We start from the raw sequence: 24,895 nt of genomic DNA, 5'->3' as shown, positions 1-24,895 counted from the left end.
TGCAATTACGACCAATCAACTGGAAGTTCAAAGTCAAAGAAAGAATTGCAAAGTTGAAGCCAAAAAAGGGACATTATCAGTTTGGTTAAGTTTTGTTAAGTTTGTGGACAATTTAATTTGATGATGTAACTACTGTTTAAACAGTACTTTTGGAAAAATAGCTTTAGCAAAGTTGGGAATGTCGCATCAGAACTTAGGTTGTATAAGTTTTTGGGGTTATATTGTGACATCTAAACGATATTTGATGATTTCATGTTATTATGTGTTGCATTGGCAGTTTAGTATGTTGAATATTATGTTAAATTTTCTAAAATTTTGATTGAAATCTACAGTATTTCGTGTTGAATCATGCAGTCTAATTTGTTGAAATATTATGTTTAGTTTTCTGAATTTTGGTCGAGATTGACAATTTGTGCAGTTTTACTTGATTTGTTATACTTGGCAGTTGCACTCTTATAAGAAATGTTGCTGCACTTTGAGGCTAATTGTTGTTGCATTTTGATGCCAGCATTGTTGCACTTTTGAGGCAAATCACTGCTACATCTTAAATCAAATTTGTGGCTATATTCTGAGACTAAATTTGTGACTATATTTTGAGATAGTGTGCTGCCACATATGGATGAAACTACATTTTTTTTTAGCCAAACTCTTGCTACATTTTTTACCATTTCTTGCTATATTTTGAGGTGAAATGTTGTTGTGCTAGTTAGTTAGCATATGGATGGAACTAAGCTGATATTTTTGGGCTAATGTGTGGCTTCATGTTGATGAAAATAGTTGCTGTACCTTAGCTATTAAACAAATGTTGCTAACTTAGCTGCTTCATGCTGATCAATATCTTCTTTAAAGGAAAATCGAGGTATTTTATTTGAAATTGTTATCATGAGATATAAAAATAATTAATATAGCAGCAACACAACTATATAGCAGCTATATAATTGAACTATTTGAACTCATATTATTGAGTTATAAAGACCAACTAACTAATATGTTTTCCTAATATGTTTTATATGAGTTGACAAGCTATAAAATGTTCTTACAGAAAATGACGATCTTTATGCTCTGAAAGCAGAAATCTTCAATACCAAGTTTCGAACTTTTCAAGTGGCACAAGCAGAGGAAATTTTGATGGAGTTAGTTGATCGAGTTAGGCTGATTTTAACATTGACCAGTGTATCTATTTTCACATATTATACCTTCTGGGTCATCATTCTGCCTCTTGTTGACAGCGATCATTTCGTGCATAAGTATTTTCTACCTTAAGAATACGCAATTCTCATTTCTGTATATGCTGCAGTGGCACTAATTTGCTTCTTGAGCATCTGTATTGGATACGTCATGCTCGAGTTCAAGAAGAAGAAGGCATGATAAAGCTATGGCAAGTCCTTTTTTTGCTCTATCGAATTCATGATAATTGATAATTTTTTCTTAATATCTTTTTAGTGCTTCTCGTTTTAAATATCCCATGTCATAGATCACATAGATTTTTCTATATTCTTGAGTTCCTATGAGTTTCCTAGCTGAAATTTTTTATAAAATTTTCAAAGAACACTTGGTGTACAGCAAGCTTGTCAATGATAATAATATTTTTGAAATTACATAACCAACATAACAGGGGAACATTACCATGAGTTGAGCTTGATTATCAACAAATATTACAAGAAAATCAAGAAAATTTCCATGAGTTGAGCTTGATTATCAACTGTACATTACAAAAAAAAATCAAGAGACTTAATCTAACATTACACAAGTTCACTCATTCATCACTTCATCACCCGCAAGGCAACATACCCAATAACAAGAGCACACAAAATCATAATTAACGTTTTCATCTTCTTCACTTTGTCTTCCAATAACCTTGATTTGTTTACTTCCAAATTGGTTGAAGCGTTCATTGCATCCACTTTTTCCTTCAAGTTATTTCTTTCAATCTTAATTGCGTCCAACGTCATGTTCAAGTATCAACTTTAATCGTAGCCGCATTCAATTGAGTCTTTAAATTATTTATTAGGACCACTGCTCTATCTGAAAACAAGCTGTCATGCCACTCCCAGTAGCCACATGAATTTTTCTGTGAAGCGTAATCAAAACAACTTCAATTTATCAGAAAAATAAAGCAAAGGTTTAAACTCAATAATTGAACTTACTTCAGGTTTAGGACATTGATAAAAATTTCAGATTTAGGACACTGATAAAGTTTGAATCATACTCAAGGCTATAAAGTTTGAAGAAGAAAATAAATCATACCTTTGAGCAAAAAATTTTGCGATGAAGAGGCTCCAAGTTATAGAAGTTGCTGGAGAGCAAGAACTCAATCACCCATTAGGTTTTTTCTTTTGAAAGACAAATTGGGTGGGTTAATTTTACATATTAGGTCGGGTCAAGGTATTGGGGCGGGGCGGGTTATATCTAAATTTGATTTATTTTAAATTGAATAGTTCACTTAATCTGAGTCGTCCACGTGTCATCTATTAGTCATAAGGATATATTTAGCCCGAAAGTATAACTAGGGATATATTTAAACTATTTCATATAGTACATGGGTATATTTAGCCCTTTGCCGTAATTTAAATGTAGGCGTCATTTTATACATTATCCCCACCTTTTATTTATAAAGATAGGAGATTGTATTAAGATGGAAATACTAAATAAACACCTTTTTCTTTAATATTTTAATATATAATTAATGATTTTATTTAAAAGTTAAAAACCATAAAAATAAAATAAATTACTAATATAACGTAATACATTACATCAATAGATATTTTTTAGAAAATTATGTAGCGATTGGTGGTGCTTATATGTGATGATTGAGATTATGTAGGTTGATGATGATAGTTGCAAGTAGTCGCTAGTAATGGTGGTAATTATAAATAGTGATTAACAATAGCTATAAATCATGGTAGTTGATGATAGGCTTAAGTCATTGATTGCCCTTTAAAGTTGTTCGCATAATTTACTTAGACACCTTAACTACGACTTGTACCTATTGAACACCTAAATTGTTCAACATGTACCTATTAAACATAAAACGTTGATATGACAAAAATTGTGTTTTGCACTTTCCTGAAGCGCGTTAAAAAATTCAAAATAGTATTTTTTTGATTTTTTTTTTCTTGTTTTATTGACACTTGGCACTATAATTAACTTATAAGAATTTTTTCTTTTTTCAAAAAAGAAAAGCACCCCACCCCTACTAATCATCTTCTTCATAATTTAGTTTGCAAAACTTTCTCCATTTTAGCTCCAACGTTGTTTTTCTTTTTTCTTTTTTCTTTTTTATAAAAAAATATATTATTTCTTTCAAAGCTGAAGATAAATGAAAATCAATTATGAAGAAACCATACGATTCAGATTTNCCCCCCCCCCCCCCCCCCCCCCTCCATTTTTTCATGACTATTCGTAATTAAATCACACCATTTAATTGAAGAAATGGTTAAAATAGATTGAATTTATAGTGACATAGTTATAATTTACGAAAAATCTATTAATCGTAGATATATTTTAAAGCATTCTTTTGATATTTATCGAGTGAATAGGGTAAGAAATTAAACGCACGTACTCAAAGCACATATAGTATTAGCTAAAACTCTGGCCCACCAATAACTAGTATGGTTTAGTCACATGGAAGAAAAATAATGGTAATTTTTATTTTACCTAAAGTACATTATTCCTAACTTGGTATTTATCAGGTGAGAAAATAACATATCATATCTTTTTCTTTTATTTGCACACGCACATTGAATAAAAAGTCAAAACGATATTGTCATAATCGGTCCATTTCGCTTTTGAGAAAAATAAAAATTGAAACTCTGTCCTTCACTCTTCAATTGTCTATGGAAAAATTAGTTGTATCTCTTCAAATTTTATTTCGTGAATCATAATATTATTTCACAAACATATTTTAACGCGTGTTGCATAAGATTTTGGTTAAATTTTTTCTAAAAAAAATTGAATAGTTTTGTTGGAGCTTACCTCTTCGAGACAACTGCTAAATTTAGAGTGAAAATAATTTTTTCAAACTTCAATCTGAATAAGGATTAAATTTACGAAATAAAAATATTTTACTAAAAGGAGAAAACAAAAAGTTGCAATTATTACATTTAAATTACAATTATTTCTTTCTTTGTGTACATGTGTTCAATTTCTTGCCCTACTCATTCCATAAATGTCCAAAAAGTATTTCAAAAACATATTCAATAAGTTATATAATTTAAATGGCAAAGGGCCAAATATACCCCTGTACTATATGAAATAGTTTAAATATACTCCTAGTTATACTTTTGGGCCAAATGTACCCCTCACGTTATACTTTTAGGATAAATATACCCTTATGACTAACATATGACACGTGGACAACTGAGATTAAGTGAACTATTCAATTTAAAATAAAGCAAATTCGGATATAACCCTCCCCGCCCCAATAACTTGACCCGACCTAATATGTAAAATTAACCCACCCAATTTGTCTTTCAAACAAAAAACCTAATGGGCGATTGAGTTCTTGCTCTCCAGCAACGTCTGCAACTTGGTGCCTCTTCATCGCAAAGATTTTTGCTCAAAGGTATGATTTCTTTTCTTCTTCAAACTTTATAGCCTAAGATTTTGAGTATGATTGAAACTTTATAGTCTAGGGTTGTTTTTTTTGTATAATTTCTTTCATTGTTTGGAGTTTCATAGTCTAGGATTTTGGGTATGATTTCTTTTCTTGCTTCAAATTTCATAGCCTAAGGTTTTGGATATGGTTTCTTTTCTTTCTTCAAGCTTCATATATAGCCTAGGTTTTTGGGTATTGATTCAAATTCAACATAATATGTTTATATATATTATGTTGGTTACTGTCTTGATTTGGTGTCGCATTTATTTGCACGAGTACTCTTGATTTGTGATCCCGAATAATTTAGAAATTATTTTTATTTGTGTATGAAAATATGTTAAATTTTTATCTTCTTTATTCTTCAACAGTTAGTCACTTTCATATATTATATTCTTCTACAATCATGAAATGTGGTCCCTTTTGTATTTTTTTATTCTTCATCAGTCATAAAATATGGTATCTTTCACGTTTTCTATTCTTTTACAATCACGAAATGGATCCCTTTTTAATTTTTAATTCTATAATTTTAAAGTATCTTTTTTTTTTTGTTTTTTAGTTAGTTTCTTTAATCTGTTGTGAGGATGATTAAATATTAAGTATTTACACCAGAGTCTGCTCTGTTGAAATGCTTTATACATAGCCATGAACCTTTGTGGTTTAATTTTACATAAAAATTTGACCTTTTCAGATGGTATATCAATATTATAGAAACTATTGTTCATGTTGATGTTTGAACCAAACTAAAATGCTTGCTACTTTTGTTTCTTAATTGAGGCTAAATATGTTAACTTAATACAAGTATTTATGAAATAACAGTGGTTCTTTTTAGAGTGAATAGAAATAGTGTCTACTGTTAAGTTTTAGTTGCAAAAGTTTGGATGTTTAAAAGTAATAGTTTATTCAAGACAAAGTGAGTTTGTGATTGAATTAATGCAAACAAGTTAATTATGGGACAGAAGTTGTACCATTATTAATTCCTATCGGTTCCCCTAACTTCACAACTGTTCTCTTTCTTTTGAAAATTATGTTGTTTATTTTGTTTTACCAAATATTTTCAGGCACTAAAATGGTTAATGTTGACATATATTTCAACTATGGAGGTGAATGGATTAAAGAGACTATTGTCTTGTACAAGAAGAAGTCGTACAACCTATGGAGAGGGTATGATTCAGACCTTCTTTCTTTTATTGATATCGTCAATGAGTACACTACTCGATTTGGATTTGTGGTGTGCAATAATTAATTGTAAAAGGTCTTTGGGGAAGATATTATGAAATAGAAGGAGATACTGGAATTAGGAAACTATTATCTCTTGTGCCCAATGAGTTCTTTATAATAAATATGTTTGTTGTAGAAAAGTGTGAACTATTTGTATTTGTTCCTAATATTGTTCAATATGGTGAATCACTTTTCTCATTAGTTACTAAAATTGGTACTGATTGTATTGAGACTGAAAGTGAAGCTGTGAATGATTCTTCAGAATATGATTCTGAAGAATTAGAGGCTTTTGCTACTAAAAAAAAAGATAGAGAAATATATGAGGACTTGCATGATTATTTAGAGTTGTATAAGGGTATGTCCTTCAAGGATATACCAGAAGCAAAACAATGCATCAGACTTTATGCATTAGGCAAGAAGATAAAGTTAACCGTAGTTAAAAGTGACAGATCCAAATTGAGGTTTACATGTAGTGAAGGGGCATGCCCATTTGTATGTCATATTTTTGGGGATGCTCATACTCCTGGGTGAGAATTAAGACTCTAAATGATAATCATACATGTTGGCCAACATTTGATAATCCCGTGGTTGATTACTCTATATTTTAAGAAAAAGTTACAAGAAAATTCAAAATTTAAGATAAAGGAAATAAAGGTTGGTTTGCACAATAAGTTAAAAGCTAGCCAAGGAAAGTGCAAAAGAGCTAAAAGAATGGTTTTGGAAACTTTAGAAGGTGGTTTTACTGATGGTTATAACAAACTTGAGGCTTATGCCATTGAACTGAAGGAATATAATCCAGAAAGTGATGTTGTGATTAATTTATCTAAGGATGCACTTGCTCAAGGCAAAAGAAAATTTCTTAGAAGGAATTTGCACTTGTAGGGCATGAGATCTTGAAGGAATTCCATGTCCTCATACAATTAAAGCCTTGTTGCATGAAAGAATCAATCCTTTAACTGAAATGAATTGGTATCACAACAATGAGGCATTTCTACTAACTTACAAGCATAAGTTGTAACCTATAAAGAGAATTTTTTTTTTGGAAAATTGACCCTCTTCAAGCAATGGAGCCACCAGAGTTTGTCAAGCTTGTTGGCAAACCTAGAACTAAGAGAGTTAGACAGAAAGATGAAGCACTTAAGAGGCAATGTGAGTGGGTTGTGTCAAGAAAATGTAGAGTAATGACATGTAGCAATTGTGGAGAGCCAAATCATAACGTTAGGGGATGTGACAAGGTATTTTATTAAATAGTTTAATTAACAGTTGTATGGAGTATTTATATTTTCTAACTTTTTGCTTGTCACAGTCAAAAAATGAAAAAAATGCTTGCTACTAAAAATGGAAAGAAAAAGCAGCGTAAAAGAGGTTTAGTTGATGAGGGAGAACCTTCTCAAACTGACGAGAACATCAACCAAACAGCCCCTCAAGAAACACAAAACAATCAAAGTAACATGTTCTCTGACTATGAATATGATGAAGATCCTTGTCTACATCCTACAATTATTTCAGAGCCTCTTACTAGGCTTCAAATGAGACAACAACAATATATACCAACAGGGAGAAGGGTAATAAGTTTCAAAGGTGATCACAATGGTATAAGTGATCCAACAAATCTTCCAATACAACTAAAAAGCTTAACTTGAAACGGTAAAGATGCAATTACGATCAATCAACTGGAAGTTCAAAGTCAAGAAAGAATTGCAAAGTTGAAGCCAAAAAAGGGACAATATCAGTTTGGTTAACTTTTGTTAAGTTTGTGGACAATTTAATTTGATGATGTAACTACTGTTTAAACAATACTTTTAGGAAAATAGCTTCTGCAAAGTTGGGAATGTTGCATCAGAACTTAGGTTGTATAAGTTTTTGGGGTTATATTGTGACATCCAAACGATATTTGATGATTTCATGTTATTTTGTGTTGCATTGGTAGTTTAGTATGCTGAATATTATGTTAAATTTTCTAAAATTTTGATTGAAATCTACAGTTTTTCGTGTTGAATCATGCAGTCTAGTTTGTTGAAATATTATGTTTAGTTTTCTGAATTTTGGTCGAGATCGACAGTTTGTGCAGTTTTACTTGATTTGTTATATTTGGCAGTTGCACTCTTATAAGAAATGTTGTTGCACTTTGAGGCTAATTGTTGTTGCATTTTGATGCCAGCATTGTTGCACTTTTGAGGCAAATCACTGCTACATCTTAAATCAAATTTGTGGCTATATTCTGAGACTAAATTTGTGACTATATTTTGAGATAGTGTGCTGCCACATATGGATGAAACTACATTTTTTTTTAGCCAAACTCTTGCTACATTTTTTACCATTTCTTGCTATATTTTGAGGTGAAATGTTGTTGTGCTAGTTAGTTAGCATATGGATGGAACTAAGCTAATATTTTTGGGCCAATGTGTGGCTTCATGTTGATGAAAATAGTTGTTGCACATTAGCTATTAAACAAATGTTGCTAACTTAGATGCTTCATGCTGATCAATATCTTCCTTAAAGGAAAATCGAGGTATTTTGTTTGAAATTGTTATCATGAGATAAAAAAATAATTAATATAGCAGCAACACAACTATATAACAGCTATATAATTGAACTATTTGAACTCATATTATTGAGATTATAAAGACCAACTAACTAATATGTTTTATATGAGTTGACAAGCTATATAATGTGCTTACAGAAAATGACGATCTTTATGCTCTGAAAGCAGAAATCTTCAACACCAAGTTCCGAACTTTTCAGGTGGCACAAGCAAAGGAATTTCGATGGAGTTAGTTGACCGAATTGGGCTGATTTTAACATTGACCAATTTATCCATTTTCACATATTATACCTTCTGGGTCATCATTCTGCCTTTTGTTGACAACGATCATTTCGTGCATAAGTATTTTCTACCTCAAGAATACGCAATTCTCATTTCTATATATGCTGCAGTAGCACTAATCTGCTTCTTGAGCATCTGTATTGGATACGTCATGCTCGAGTCCAAGAAGAAGAAGGCATGATAAGGCTATGGCAAGTCCTTTTTTTGCTCTATCGAATTCATGATAATTGATAATTTTTTCTTGATATCTTTTTAGCGCTTCTCGTTTTAAATAGCCCATGTCATAGATCACATAGAGTTTTTTGTATTCTTGAGTTCCTAGGAGTTTCCTAGCTGAAATTTTTTATAAAATTTTCAAAGAACACTTGGTGTTACAGCAAGCTTGTCAATGATAATAATGTTTTTGAAATTACATAACCAACATAACAGGGGAACATTACCATGAGTTGAGCTTGATTATCAACAAATATTACAAGAAAATCAAGAAAATTTTCATGAGTTGAGCTTGATTATCAACTGTGCATTACAAAAAAAATCAGGAGACTTAACCTAACATTACACAAGTTCATTCATTCATCGCTTCATCACCCGCAAGGCAACATACCCAATAACAAGAGCACACAAAATCATAATTAACGTCTTCATCTTCTTCACTTTATCTTCCAATAACCTTGATTTGTTTACTTCAAAATTGGTTGAAGCGTTCATTGCATCCATTTTTTCCTTCAAGTTATTTCTTTCAATCTTAATTGCGTCCAACATCATGTTCAAGTATCAACTTTAATCATAGCCGCATTCAATTGAGTCTTTAAATTATTTATTAGAACCACCGCTCTATCTGAAAACAAGTTGTCGTGCCACTCCCAATAGCCACATGAATTTTTCTGTGAAGTGTAATCAAAACAACTTCAATTTATCAGAAAGATAAAACAAAGGTTTAAACTCAACAATTGAACTTACTTCAGGTTTAGGACATTGATAGAAATTTCAGATTTAGGACACTGATAAAATTTGAATCATACTCAAGGCTATAGAGTTTGAAGAAGAAAAGAAATCATACTTTTGAGCAAAAAATTTTGTGATGAAGAGGCTCCAAGTTGCAGAAGTTGCTGGAGAGCAAGAACTCAATCACCCATTAGGTTTTTTCTTTTGAAAGACAAATTGTGTGGGTTAATTTTACATTTAGGTCGGGTCAAGTTATTGGAGCGGGGCGGGTTATATCCGAATTTGATTTATTTTAAATTGAATAGTTCACTTAATCTGAGTTGTCCACGTGTCATCTATTAGTCATAAGGGTATATTTAGTCCGAAAGTATAACTAGGGTCTAGGAATATATTTAAACTATTTCATATAGTACATGGGTATATTTGACCCTTTGCCGTAATTTAAATGTAGGCGTCATTTTATACATTATCTACCCACCTTTTATTTATAAAGATTGGAGATTGTATTAGGATGGAAATACTAAATAAACAACACCTTTTTCTTTAATATTTGAATATATAAAAATGATTTTATTTAAAAGTTAAAAAACATAAAAATCAAATAAATTACTAAAATAACGTAATACATTACATCAATAGCTATTTTTAAAAAAATTATGTAGCAATTGGTGGTGGCTATATGTGATGATTGAGATTATGTAGGTTGATGATGATAGTTACAAGTAGTCGCTAGTAATGCTGGTAATTATAAATAGTGATTAACAATAGCTATAAATCATGGTAGTTGATGATAGACTTAAGTCATCGATTGTCCCTTAAAGTTGTTCGCATAATTACTTAGACACTTTAACTAGGATTTATATCTATTGAACACCTAAATTGTTTAAAACATGTACCTATTAAACACAAAACGCAGATATGACAAAAAATTGTATTTTGCACTTTCCTGAAGTGCGTGAAAAAATTCAAAATAGTATTTTTTTGAATTTTTTTTTTCTTGTTTTATTGACACTTGGCACTATAATTAACTTATAAGAATTTTTTCTTTTTTCAAAAGAGAAAAGCACCTCACCCCTACTAATCATCTTCTTCATAATTTAGTTTGCAAAACTTTCTCCATTTTAGCTCCAACATTGTTTTCTTTTTTTATATATAAAAAAATATATTATTTCTTCCAAATCTGAAGATAAATGAAAATCAATTATGAAGAAACCATACGATTCAGATTTGAAAGAAAGACTTTCATATGATTTATTTTAAATCTCATAAAATAATGAAAAAAGAAGAAAGAAGATTAATGATTTTTACGTATAAAAAGTAAGCCGATATTTATTTATCACAATTTTCGAACAAATATTTTTACTCAAATTCAAATATAAATCCATTAAATTTATCAAAAATGATATTCGAAAATTTGATAGAAATAATTTTTGAGCTGTCAATTTCTTTTGTCATTGATGTAGAACGAAATAACCGCTGGTAAAATTTTCTTTTTCTTCACTCTTAGTATGAAAATATATATATTTTTAAAAAATTAATCTTCAAGTTATTTAAAAAAAGAAATTGTGTTTTGTGATTTGAGAAATAATGTGTTTTGGGAAGAAGATGAAGATGAAAGGGGTTGGATAGGGGTGGGGCTGGGTAGATAGGTTGACACTTCACATTTTCATTTTCATTTTTAATTAAAAAAATTAGATATAAAATGTGTTTGGAATAATTTTAAACAATTTTTTTTTTTTATAATTTTGGGGGGTCACTGCCACATGTTATTTTTTAATTAGCCATTTTGTCATTGTCAGCACAAGTGTATCACACACTCTTCATATTTTTTGCTGATTATCAAAAAATGTCTAATAGAAATAATTTTTGAATAGGTAAAAATGTTCAATAGATACTAGTCTTAATTTAATGTGTCCAAGTGAATTATGCGGATAATTTTAAGAAATCGTTGATGACTTAAGCCTTGATGATATTTAATAATTATGATAGATGATAATTGATAGTGTTAGTAAATAATGGTAACAATTGTAATATATAGATACGATTGATGATAGTGATTGACAAGTGTTTGGTGGTTATAGCAGCTACAATAACAATTTAAATAATAGTAATTAATAATAATAAAGATAAATTATGGTAATTGATAATAATGATTATGATTGAGAATGATAATTGTGGGGGGAGTGGTGGTAGATGTAATGATGGGGACAACACCGATTACTAGTGAATATACCATACCGATAAATTGTTATATTTGTAGAATTATTTGAATAAATATTTAACAATATTAATTTTTTTTTTTGTTTAATATTTTAGTAATTCAAATTTATTTAATGACTCTATTTGAGGTTATGGGATCAACCTTCTTCTTAAAAAGTCAATCCAAATTCCAGTGAAGCTCAGAAGCCATTTTTAATGGCGCTCAAACACTCCTTTATCCCGTCTTCTACTTCCTGTACATTACAGGCAAATCACTACTACTATGCCCTTTACCCTTTGAGAATTGGAAGAAATCCCATATCCTCAAGACCCTTCTCTCAATCATCCTCCCCTGTTTTTTCTAACTCTTCCATTCCTCGGTCTACACCTTCCTCCCTTTTCCTTTCTTTTCTTGAAGAAGACGAGGAAGAAGAAGTAGTAGACGAGGAAGAAGAAAGACTTATTCTTTCAGAAACCCAGGAGTTAAATCAACCAGACAATGACCCAATTCGCCGGTTCTTCCAGACTCGGACAGCAGACCAAGAATCTGACCCAGACCCAGGTAGTCTAGGCAAGTTATCTCTTCAAGAGAACCGTAAAACATCTTGGCACCTTGCTTCTATCACTGCTTCAACTGAAGACGATGACGACGAAGTCGAAGATATTCAGAAATCGCTACTCGATACACTCCCCCCAAGTCCTAGAGTTGAGGGGATTGTCAGTCAAATAGTGGAGAAGGCGAAGAGCTTACCGGAAAATGTGACCTTAGGTGAAGTATTAGGTGAATTTGAAGGGAGGGTTGGACAGGAAGACTGTGAGGAAGTGTTGGGTTTGCTGGGAAATGAAGGTTTGGCGATTGATTGCTTGTATTTTTTCGAATGGATGGGGCTTAATGAGCCGTCATTGGTTACACCTCGTGCATATACGGTTCTGTTCCTGATACTTGGGAGGGCTGGTATGAGCAAGGAGTTACTAGTTTTGTTTAAGAACTTGCCTAATCGAAAGGGGTTCAGGGATGTCCATGTTTATAATGCAGCTATTTCCGGGCTTTTATGCTGTAGAAGGTATGACTGAAAGCTTTTTACACTTGTTTGATTGCGAAGCTCGTTCGTTTTTTATGTTTATATTACTCAGATCAGATGGTTTGATATGTGTAGTGCCATGTTTTAGCATATGTTTGGTGGTAACTGTCAATTATTTGGAGGTCATTTTTGGTGTACCTCATTTGAGTTTCAAATTGGTTGCGCAAAGGAGCTGGCAACAGAAAATGCTCCTGCCTCCTAGTATATGTTGTCTTTTCACACATTTCATTTAAAATACTTGATATATAAGAAAGTCTTGCAATTTTGGTGTTCATTTGGTGTGTTTACATCCTGAGAGTAGTTCAGTTTTGTGTAAGCTTTTCGTTTATAACTTATGCTCCTTTTACCGGCTTAATTTGTTAAAGGTATGATGATGCTTGGGAAATTTATCAGTCCATGGAAACAAATTCTGTCCAACCAGACCATGTGACGAGTTCGATTATGATTACAATAATGAGGAAACGGGGCAGTAGTGCCAAAGAAGCTTGGGAGTTATTCGAAAAGATGAATAAAGAAGGTGTGAAGTGGAGCTTGGAAGTAGCAGGTGCTCTAATTAAATCCTTTTGTGATGAAGGCCTGAAGAAGGAAGCTTTAATTATCCAGTTGGAAATGGAGAAAAGGGGTTTATCTTCTAATGCCATTGTCTATAATACTCTGATGCATGCTTACTGTAAATCTAACCAAATTGAAGAAGCTGAAGGTCTCTTTGCTGAGATGAAGAAGAAAAGAATTGCACCTACCTCGGCTACTTATAATACTTTGATGGATGCATACAGTAGGAGACTCCAGCCTGATGTTGTTGAGAAGCTGCTACAGGAAATGGAAGATGCTGGTTTGGAGCCAAATGTGAAATCATATACATGCCTGATCAGTGCCTATGGAAGACTGAAGAAAATGAGTGACTTGGCTGCAAATGCATTCTTGAGGATGACAAAGGTTGGTATAAAACCAAATTCTTACTCGTATACAGCTCTTATTCATGCCTATTCAGTCAGTGGGTGGCATGATAAAGCTTACACAGCTTTTGAGAATATGCTAAGGGAGGGAATCAAACCCTCCATAGAAACTTATACTACTCTTCTTGATGCATTTAGACGAGCTGGTGATACCCAGACACTCATGAAAATTTGGAAAATGATGATCAGAGAGAAAATTGAAGGGACAAGGGTGACATTTAACATTCTACTGGATGGATTTGCTAAACAAGGTTGCTATGTCGAAGCAAGAGATGTAATTTGTGAGTTTGGGAAGCTTGGGTTACAACCAACAGTAATGACATACAACATGTTGATCAATGCATATGCGAGGGGAGGACAAGAATCAAGGTTGCCACAGCTTTTGAAGGAGATGTCAGCACTTAATCTAAAACCTGATTCTATTACATATTCCACAATGATATATGCCTTCATCCGCGTGCGAGATTATAAGAGAGCATTTTATTTTCACAAGCAGATGGTAAAAAACCGGCAAGTGCCTGATGCTGAATCATATGAGAAGCTCCGGGCAATTCTGGATGTAAAAGCTGCCATAAAGAACAGGAAGGATAAGAGTGCTTTAATGGGAATAGTTAAGAGCAGTATGGGCTTATTGAAAGAAAAGAAAAAGGGAAAGAAGGATGAATTCTGGAAAAATAGAAAAAAAGGATCAAGATTTCAAGGAGGACAGTAGTAGCTATATTTTTTTGTCTTGTCATTACTTAATGTTGTTTCAGTGAGTTAGCTTAGAATTTTCCTAGTATTTCTTTTGGTGGTTATCTGCTCTTTTGTACAGTTGTATTCTACCTTTTAGCATAAAAGAGGAGACATTGACTTAACTGCTTTAATACGTGAAACTCTACATCAGCTAGTCGATCATTTAAGTTAATTGCTTTAAGACTTGTGGAACCCTACATCAGCTAGAGAGTTGAATTACTAATAAAGTTCGTTCTGCTCGAAGGTAATGATTCTCATATGCAGTCAGAGAGACTCCTAATCAGATGCTTTTACGATTGATTCCTGCCTGTAATAGATTTATCCATTTCTTGTGCCAACTTTGTTTCTCTGATGTCTGGTTCTAGGAATTGTGTTTCAGTTGTCTCTTCTTTGTACTGATTTGATACATTGACATAACCATTAATTTGGTGGCACTCAGTTAGTGCTTGGAACCTTAGACAAAGTGTTGAGCCGGTGCAGAGCACAAGTAATCATTGTTAGTGTTGTTATATGCTGGAGTCTAGTTTACTGCCTATACTTCTTTGATCATTTGGTTGAGGATAACATGGCCTGGTGAAATGAAGAGTTTAGACATGGAAGTCGGACTAATGATTATGATTGTGTTACTTTGAAACAGTAATCAGTGTTGATTAAAACTCCCTTGATATAATAAGAGTCATTACTATTTGCTTTTCTACGCACAATCAGTAAGTTATTTATGGGATGTTTGTCTGAATATCAATTATTTATTCCTCAAATTATTTCTCACAACCAAGAACAAAACATCAATTAATAGATAAAATACTCGTTTTAAATATTATTATTTCTTAAGGCCTAAAGGACGTGTAAAATTCAAATTGAACAAGTAAAAGTTAACGGAAGGAGTATGTTGGAGTACCACATATGTCTCTGTAAAGCAAGCAACTAAGAGAAAGAATGTTGACAAATTGGAAGATAATTTCCAAGACAAACATTCAACTATCGCCGTTGATGTTAATTTTAACTGATAAATTTGAGAATACAATATTCTTTTAAGATAAATTATTACATAATTTGAACATAGGTAAAGATCATAAATGCTCAAGACTATTAAAAGCGTTTCATCAATTTTTCAAGGTTGACCCTCATGACCCAATTTTACAAGGTTTTATTTTCTTTCAGAATAATAGATTATTTTAGGATTTTTGCTAATTACAAATATAATTTTTCCCTTTCAAAACCAACCATCATTAATAAAATAGAAAATTATTAAGTCACCTGGAACTCGTAAGTTTCGGCTTGCTGCTCAGTTGAACGCCGGTAGACAAACTCCGAATTTCAGTCAATGGCTAGCGAAAACCAGGACCCGGCTATTCGGATCCTCTGCCGGAGGCTCCAGATTATCAAGAACGAATCGGGTATTCAATGGCTCATCGGTTCTCCATTCTTCCCTCGCTACACCGTTATCTCTACTTTCCGATGTATCCACACTACCTCCTCCAATCCTCTATCGCCGGATTTCTCTAAAGAATCAGGTAGTCAAAGCAGTCTAATTTCAGCTAGTTCAATTCCTTCGGCTTTTATCTGTGTATGATTTTAACTATTTATTATTTATTGAAAGATGATATAAGAACATTGCTCCCCAAGGGTTTTGAAGTTATTGGAGCTTTAATTGTCGGAAAAGACTCTACTTTTGACAAAATTGCGAAGGAGGCGATTAATGCAGCTTGTAATATGAGGAAAAGTTTGTCCAGTGATGCAAATTTGGGGAATCAGGAGCTGATCGGGGCTGTGGTGGATTTGAATAATGCTAAGGATGTTCGTTTTTTCGTGTCCAAGGATGGACAATTGGACAGTCTTGAGAGTGTTAGTTCAATTGTGTATGAAGACAATCCTGAAAAGTTTGTTTGGGAAAGAGGTTGTTTGCTCCATTGTGCTCTTCAAGTAAAGTTGCCTTTATATTATCAGCCAAGCAAACCTTATGGTGAGTGCTTTCTTAGTTTTTCTCCCTGCATAAATTCATAGTCCGTTCATCTCTCTATTTTGTTAACTCATCCATGCTTTTACTGGACACTATCAAATTCAATTTTTTATTCTAGCCCCTTCCTGGATAATTGTAGTATGTTTTCTACTGTGCTTTTCCTTTTTGCTCAAATTCAGAAGTCTGGAGTGAGTATTGGTAGTATACCAGTGTTGAACGTCTCCTGAATTGGCTGTTTATGGTCGTGAAAGTTGATTGTGTTAAATTAACAGTAGATGTATATAGAGCTGGATATTAATGCTAGTAGATTTTAGAAAATTGGAAAATTGCAAGATTCTCTTTTTAGTCTTAATCTGTTAACAATTCAAATTTGATCCTTCAGTGATACCTTAATGAGGGTGAATGAGAAGCATGTGGAAGAGCAATTATAGTAATCAAATCAAGAAAGAATTGTCCAAATACCATCCTTGAGTTTTCTTTTTTGTTGATGAATTAAGTACTAGAATGCTATCTGTGAGTGTTGATCCGAGTCACCAATTGAGCGAGGTGGGTAACTCCTAGGGAGGAAACAAAAGATATGTTTCTAGCTGAGAAATATCTAGAAAGATTAGGCAACCAAGACAGGTAATTTCTCTATCATCATTTTTGCAACTTTTTAGTTCCATTGCTTCGAGTTCTCAACCGAAGAATGTATGAATGAACATTATCTAAATGAAGAGATCTCTATTGTCTTTATGTGTTTCTTTGTATTGATTACAACTCTTCTAGGTAACTAAAATATATTTTTATGCATCAAAATGAAGTGATCTTTTTAGGCTTTGCTTTCCTACATATCAGAGGTAGTAGTGTGTAAGATGTGCATCCACAGCCTTGCAATTCCTAGTTGTTGACTATAGCTTGTTTTATTTAACAGATGTACATGAGATATATATGCGTGCAGCTGATGCTGTTGCTAGCAAATTCAGAGACCCACTAGTTACTTGCCTAATAGAAGCTTTAAATGAAACTTCTGGTGCTATTGTTCTTCGTGGTTCAGAACTGAGCACAGATAGTTCAAGTTCTTCCTCTGAACTTAAAGGTTCTGATACAAAAGCTTTGTTATGTTCACACTTCTCTTCAAGGAGCAAAGATATTACCTCATTTTCTTCAATAGAGGAGGTATATTTCACCTCAAAATTCAAATACTATTATAGTCAAAGTGCAAATGTGATTTCTTAAATCCTAGCTGGAAGTTATATTTAATTGAGTTTTTTAAAACTGGAAGTTATATTTGATTTACTTCAATTCGTTGCGGGCATGTATACAACTGTTTTAAAACATTTGCTGTTTAGAGTGCAGATAAAATCCAAGTAAGCTTTCTGCTGAACAAATCAATGAATTCTGTGAAACCTTCTGCACCTATTGCTGAATATTATCCAGGTAATGATACTTTAATAGATAACTTGGCTTGTCTTTGTTTTATTTATTCTGCTTTTGTGGGGATATATAGATGAGAATAACTTGGTCTAGTTTGTGGTCCCCTAATCAGTTGGTGAATTGTTTTCTTTCAGCCACCCAAGAAACTCAACTTCTGGTCGTAGGTCATAAACTAGAAGTGCTTTGTTATGCATCAAAAGATCTTTCGCTGGCTTATGGCATTTCAAAGTTGGTCATCCCTGCACTAGTTGACCAGTTACACTCCATGAGGAAAGTTAGTATTCCTGACCTTTTAAAAAGGCATCCAGAGGTGAGCACACTATGTCATTTCTCCAATTTGCTGGGTGCTCCAGCTTTAAAGTATCTTCTTCTTTTTATTAATTTGATGTTGAGGTTGCTTGGGATGTGAGCCAGTTTGGTTCATCACATCTTCTTCTTTTTATTAATTTGATGTTTAGTGTTAGCAGTAACATACTAGCATTTAACTAGGACAGGTCGTGTGTACAGAGCTACAAAATATGCAATCAAAGGAGATGTCTTGTAAAGTTGGACTTCCTTTAGATTGGTAAATAAATGAATTCCTGTAACGTCAGACTCTGACTCAAAGCTATACTGTGTGTTTGTCTTCTTGGAAATTTCTGTTGTCTAATCATTTTTCCATCGTTCAAACATTTCTTCAGTAAGAAGTTACAGTGTTTTAGAAATTCTATGATGAGTTGAATTTTAGATAAAGTTTTTCTGTGGCACTCTGGAATGTTAGTTGTGTATTTGTAATTTGAAATTTCTGAAATAGGAAAAGAGTGGTTCAATAGAGTAGGTTGGAAAAATATGAGGATAGTGTCGAGTATAGAAGAACATATACAGTTTACTGGGCGCTAATTCCATTAATTGCAACATAAACTGGTCAAAGAGAGAACATAAATAACAAAGAGTGGAAGGGGAAATGGTTTATCGATAGCAGCACTTACTTTTTTGGTTTTACTTCATCTGGTTTTATCCTTGTTATAATATTATGCATCTTCCTTGGCTCTTCGGAGTCCTTCACTTATCTTTTGACTTTAAGCAATGACTCTTCTTATTGGAAAATAATTTGTCATTCATTTGAACTTATGGATTTACTTGTACCTTCAAACAACTTTTCCTGTAACATTGTTAAACTAGCAACACTCCTGAATTTCCCAGAAGTTAACTGGTGCTGCTCTTAATTTTCTTGCAGTTGCATCCATATCACTTCCTTCCTCCAGGAATTTTACATCCGATTACAGTCTTATATGAACTTAGTTATGGTGAGACAGAACTGAAGCAAGGTAAAACCACTTGAAGCTTGGAATAACTGTGAGTGTTTAATTATCATTCAGCTAAAAATGTGGTTTGACAAGGCTTGTTTTATGGCAGTTGAAACAAGAAGATCCCTTCATTTGAGACTTGGTTTACCTTTTGATCGCCCTCTTCTAAGAATTTCAAATGCCATTGATATAGTAGGGAAGAAACATAGTAGCAACTTAGTCCAGAAAGGTGAGGTGTCAGTATTATATATACATATGTTTAACATGTCTGTTGACTCATGCTTAGAACGCTCTCCATCATGTCATGGCCTTATCAGGTTCTTCTTTTCTCAAGGATGTACATTTGACAATACCAAGTAGTGGTGGTGAGTAGTTATATTTGTTTCCTCTTTTGCCTACCCACTACGGAATTGTAATTGTTTTTATTTGTGCTAACAATGTCACACCCTCTGCAGTTTCCGGAGGTGTGGCTTCTCTGGTTCAAGGTTCTTATCAGTACTACCATTACCTCCACGAGGGACTTGATGACTCGGTAATATATTCTTTTTTGAAGGCCCCATAGGTGAAATCTTTTACTGTGCACCCTCATATGTTGAACATTGTCATACAATTTGGTTGCTGTACTTTTTGGTCAAGAAATCTCCTTTCTGTTCATTGTATGCAAACTTTCATATGTATGTACTTTTTAGTTTTAATTTTTATTTTGTTTCCTTGGTTCTTAAGCTTTTCTTTCACTTTCACTTCCACTTCTTGTTTTGGAATTTTTAAAAATCTAATTGTATGTTATTGCTTGATGAATCGATAAATTCTACTGTTGGATTACAGTATTACTTAGCTGGGTAGCTTATTTAATAGTCACCATTATATTTACACTAACATTATATACCTCACAGGGTTGGGGCTGTGCTTATCGCTCTCTGCAGACAATCATTTCATGGTTCAAGTTGCAAAATTACACTTCAATTGATGTCCCATCACACAGGTAGCATGAAGTTCCTTTAGTTACAGTGATTGAAGTGCCTTTTGTTGGTGTGATTAGTTTGTCTGAACGTATTTACATTTGATGCCTTAGGTCAGTACTAATTATACATGCATGTGATTCTTAGCTTGCTCAGTGTTTTTTTCCTTGGCTCACAGCTCTCTTTTCATAACAAGAAACTGCTAGATATAGATCTCAACACACTCCATTTGCATTCACTTCAAAATAACTAAACTAGTGCACTGAAATACGGCCTCATTGGTTTGATGAAAATTGTAATTAGGGTGATTCAAAGAGAACTAAAGGAGGAGCCCCAACGAAATCCATTTTACAGGGTATAGCCTCTTTCCACTTTACAAGCGAGTACAATGTGACTTATTATCTTGCAGATAGCATCACTGTTCTGACAAAAGCAGCCTATTTCTATTTTCATAAATAGTAGTCCCTATGTTCAATCTATGTTCTTTGTTTCCTTTTTTAGTCTTTTTATAAAGAATGTTCTTTAATGCTCCATCCGTCCCAATTCATGTGAAGGTGTTTGGCTAAGCATTGAGTTTAAGTGGGGAAAAAAGACATTTGGAACTTGTGGTCTAAATCAATCCACAAAAAAATTGCTATAGATCATCTTATTAAAGGGTAAATGAGTAGCTCAAAGTTAAATTGTTACTAAATATAGAAAAATGTCATTCTTTTTGGGACGGATTAAAAAGATAGTCTTTAGTTCCATCCCACACGACTTGTTTAAAACCACAAATTTCAAAGAGCACTTTTGTACATTATACATATCCTTAGTTTGAGAACAAGATTTTCAAAAATCTTTTCTACTTTCTTAAACTCCGTGCCTAGTCAAACCAAGACATAAAATGAAAAAGAGAGAGTACATATTAAGCTTGCATGTCCACCTTCACAACAAAGACATAGTGACTACTTTGCAGTGATTTAAACAGAGCACCAATTTAGCACCAACTAATCTTATAGTAATCACACTGCAATATGTGCTTATGTAGTCATAAATGAACATCAATATCTTCAGTAAAAATTTATTGTTCTGAAAGTGAATTGCACATTCTTTCAGGGAAATACAACAGGCACTTGTAGAGATTGGTGACAAAGATCCTTCATTTATAGGGTCACGTGAATGGATTGGAGCCATTGAACTGAGTTTTGTGTTGGATAAACTAATTGGAGTAAGTTTGAACCTATTTAGTTTTGTTTTAGATAAATTCTATGCTTTTGACTATCTTTTTCATTCTTTAGCTGTCAATTGTACTCCCCTTTAAACTTGTCAATTTCATTGCTTTACAAAACTTGTTTAACCTTTTATACACCCCAATTTCACGGGCCTATAGACACACTTGGTGAAATGTTTGGTGTGTAAAAGGTTCCCCATGAAACTGGGGTGTATTAAAGTGATTTAGCTACAAGGTCAGGGAGTAAACTATGTATTAAGCCTTTAATTTACTGTTGTGGATAGGCTAGTTGCAAAATCATAAATGTCAGATCTGGAGCCGAGCTTCCTGAAAAGTGTCGAGAGTTGGCATTGCATTTTGAGAATCAAGGAACTCCTATCATGATTGGTAGGTCATACAGTCATTGTAATATGCTTTTGGCTTTAAATGTAGTGGTTTTTGTGAGAGCTACTTTAGTATCAAATTGTTTTTGTTAAACAAAATCAGAAAACTTAGCATTTTAGCATGCCTGCAGGTGGTGGTGTTCTTGCCTACACTCTCCTGGGCGTGGATTACAATGATGCAAGCGGAGATTGTGCTTTCCTTATACTAGATCCTCATTATACCGGCAGTGATGATATCAAGAAAATAGTAAATGGTGGATGGTGTGGGTGGAAGAAAGCTGTTGATAGCAAAGGAAAGCACTTTTTCTTGCATGATAAGTTCTATAACCTTCTGCTCCCTCAACGACCTAATATGGTCTAGTTAATCTTGAATATACAAAAAGACCATGTTCAGATAGACAGACAGACAGAGCCAATCTCTCTGTGCAAGTGTGTTGGGGGTTGGCTGGACTTAATTTATCAACCTGTCTTTATTTTGTTGTCCTTAAATGAGAAGTTCCAATTTTGAGCTTTATGTTTTTAACTGGAAAGAGTGGACAAGGAATTAAAATATTCCCCACCAATGTATTTTGACATCCCACAACTTCGACATATCGCGTAGCCATTTGAAAACCTTCCTTGATGTAATTTAAAGCACAAATTTTGTCCTTTTGTGGGCTTGTGGTGGGATCCAAGTAAACATTTGACTAGGTTCACTAAATGCAGGACTGTGAGCTAATGTCGAAATTGGTGCACTGTTCAAGTTTGAAAGAGAGTACTGTATGCAATTTCAAGGCATCACTTCAGAAGAATTGACGGGACGGGACTATATTGTTTGGACAAACAGTCAATTTAACTGAATTTAGATCTAGATGTGAAGCTTTTTAAATGCGAACCAAAAGTGTAAGATATGAGTTCCTTTTTTTTTTTTTGTGTTATAAAAAGAAGTCTCATACAACTAATGTTAGTCGTGAAAGACACGTTACTCTCCATAATTGATACTGGAATTTTTTTGGGGACCCAACACCAGTACTGACCAGTAGGTGTCGTTTCTTTGAATTCAAGTGAAAGAAAATGGGAAGTGGGAAAATTGAATTTATCTTTTTAGTTTTGAGTGCAATTTCTGCTTGTAGATGCTATAATAGGAGAAAGTATAAGATGAATAAAAGCAAAACAAAGTGTGTTTTATTTTATGCTTGCTTCTTTAGTATTCAAACTCTTTAAGAAGTAGAAAAGTTTGAAAATATTGTTTGTCTCAACTTCAAATAAAATACATTATCTCTTTTGACAATGCTTCAAACTTAAAGATGGGTTATCTGCAGTATTTTGGAGTAAAAAAAAGCAGGAGAAAAGAAAAGGCAAGGGCAGGAAAGAAATATATTCCCCCTCATTTCTTTCTGTCACTTTTCTTTTTAATTCGTTTATGTGTTAGGTCAGCATTTAAGTGTGTAGAAAATAGAGAAATATGAAATTTAGGGGTAATAGGACACCCACAAAATTGGAGTGTGTAGTTGGATTTTGGGTATAGGTTGGGGGGGGGGGGGCCTTTAGACCATTTTCTCTTAAATTTAAGATTATAAAATTCAAAAGTCATAGTTACTTTTTTAAATTTCGTATTAAATTAAAATTAGATAAATAAATTAATACGGAGAAATAGAGTAAATTTTACGCACATATCAAGGTGAAAACACGTGAGTTGCGTCATGAACATTGTGTATCGATAACAAAGCACTTTTGTTCAAAGTGTTCAACAGTTACAAGTGAGTTCACATTCACATATCTAAGTTAATCCCTCATTCAATTTTATTTTGTGCACTTTAGATTTTACGGTTTTTTAAAAAATAAAATAATTAATATAAATATTTTATTGAATCAAAGGAATACTATAGTACTATATATTTAAAAAGTCGTCTTTGTATTTTGTCTAAATTTCTACACTTAGATGACGATATTAATTGCTAAAGCTTGCGTCATCCTTATATCTACCAAAAGAAAATAGAAGCAATCATTCACCAGTCAGTCAGCTTCTTCTTTTTAGAGATTAAAAAAGAATAGTTTTATTTTACTATATAAATATTTTGGTACCTTTTGTTTATGTTTATTAATTTTTATTTTTATGTCAAATCAAAATTCCTCAAAGGGAAAATTATGTTGAACAACAAATATTTAGCCTATATTAGGTATTATAGTTTCAGTTTAAGAAGATTATAATTCATGGCTATAGTTTTTCCATTTTTAACTATTCACATGATTAATATAAAATCAGAATTTGTATAATTCAATTCCTGATTGTATAAATTCAGAATTTTGTATATGCTTCACGGCTAGAGTTTCCCCATTTCTAATTGTATAAATTCAGAATTTTGTATATGTTTCACGGCTATAGTTTCCCCATTTCTAACCATTTGCCTGATGTATATAAAATCAGAATTTGTATAATTCGGTTTCTGATTGTATAAATTCAGAATTTTGTATATTCTTAACCCTAATTATTTGTATACGATTTATGAAAAAATCATAATAATTTACCTTATTTGTATATCGGCAATCGAAATATACAAACCGAGTTCTGAAATATATAAACGGGCCAAAATATACAAACTGCAGCCGCCATAACTGTTAAATTAGGGTCTTGTGCCTAACTCACACCCCAAAAGCTAGTTCAAGGGGAGGAGAATTGTTCAAGTCTTATACGGAGTCCACCCATCTCATTAACCACCAATATGAGACTTGTCATTCTTTAACAATAACAATAAAATTATAACTACGAAGCGCAATTATCAAAATAATAGCTTAAGTCTTATTATGTCTGTTTGTTATTTCTAGAATTTTCTTATTAAAAAGTGTGTGCGCTAACAAATTTGAAATTGCTGGCCCACACACAACTGTCAACTAGCGTCTAGTTTTTTTTGTAATATAAAACCTTCAATTAGGAGGGTTTCCTCTAATTGGATCCCTAAAATTAATCGAAGTTGAATTAAAAAAAGTCATATAAAGTCCATGAAGTGCATGTGATATAACACCTTGCAGTCGGACCAAATCCACCTCATCTAATATTAAAATATTATTAGTACTACCTCTCAAATATTCTTAGAATTCCAAGATGTAACCTTTTGAATTGCTAGTTGGCAAATATTAAACTA

At 32.9% G+C, this 24,895-nt stretch overlaps 3 protein-coding genes, 1 long non-coding RNA gene and 1 pseudogene across 4 annotated transcripts; all 5 read left to right on the top strand.

The window, feature by feature from the left end:
- Positions 1–115: 115 nt before the first annotated feature.
- On the top strand, positions 116–7,759 carry LOC125859934 (uncharacterized). Its single transcript, XR_007445797.1, has 2 exons — positions 116–197; positions 7,666–7,759. It is a non-coding gene; the product is annotated as an uncharacterized LOC125859934 (long non-coding RNA).
- LOC125859933 (dolichol-phosphate mannose synthase subunit 2-like) lies at positions 1,129–1,368 on the top strand (annotated as a pseudogene).
- Positions 7,760–8,583: 824 nt separating the features above from the next.
- LOC125860612 (dolichol-phosphate mannose synthase subunit 2-like) lies at positions 8,584–8,823 on the top strand. Its single transcript, XM_049540608.1, has one exon. The coding sequence runs from the start codon at positions 8,584–8,586 to the stop codon at positions 8,821–8,823; it is 240 nt and encodes a 79-aa protein (XP_049396565.1).
- A 3,129-nt stretch (positions 8,824–11,952) lies between these two features.
- On the top strand, positions 11,953–14,756 carry LOC125859766 (pentatricopeptide repeat-containing protein At5g50280, chloroplastic). Its single transcript, XM_049539582.1, has 2 exons — positions 11,953–12,850; positions 13,234–14,756. The coding sequence occupies exons 1-2, from the start codon at positions 12,003–12,005 to the stop codon at positions 14,534–14,536; spliced, it is 2,151 nt and encodes a 716-aa protein (XP_049395539.1). The 5' UTR covers positions 11,953–12,002; the 3' UTR covers positions 14,537–14,756.
- A 1,024-nt stretch (positions 14,757–15,780) lies between these two features.
- Positions 15,781–22,380, top strand: LOC125859976 (probable Ufm1-specific protease). The gene is made up of 13 exons (XM_049539835.1): positions 15,781–16,073; positions 16,160–16,522; positions 17,433–17,677; positions 17,851–17,938; positions 18,070–18,245; positions 19,152–19,242; positions 19,331–19,450; positions 19,539–19,586; positions 19,677–19,753; positions 20,115–20,203; positions 21,276–21,387; positions 21,675–21,777; positions 21,905–22,380. The coding sequence occupies exons 1-13, from the start codon at positions 15,884–15,886 to the stop codon at positions 22,132–22,134; spliced, it is 1,932 nt and encodes a 643-aa protein (XP_049395792.1). The 5' UTR covers positions 15,781–15,883; the 3' UTR covers positions 22,135–22,380.
- Positions 22,381–24,895: the final 2,515 nt, after the last annotated feature.

This window comes from Solanum stenotomum, chromosome 3 (assembly GCF_019186545.1).
Source record: "Solanum stenotomum isolate F172 chromosome 3, ASM1918654v1, whole genome shotgun sequence".
NCBI lineage: Eukaryota > Viridiplantae > Streptophyta > Magnoliopsida > Solanales > Solanaceae > Solanum > Solanum stenotomum.
The sequence above is the reverse complement of the archived record's forward strand: the minus strand, read 5'-3'. Positions and strand labels throughout refer to the sequence as shown.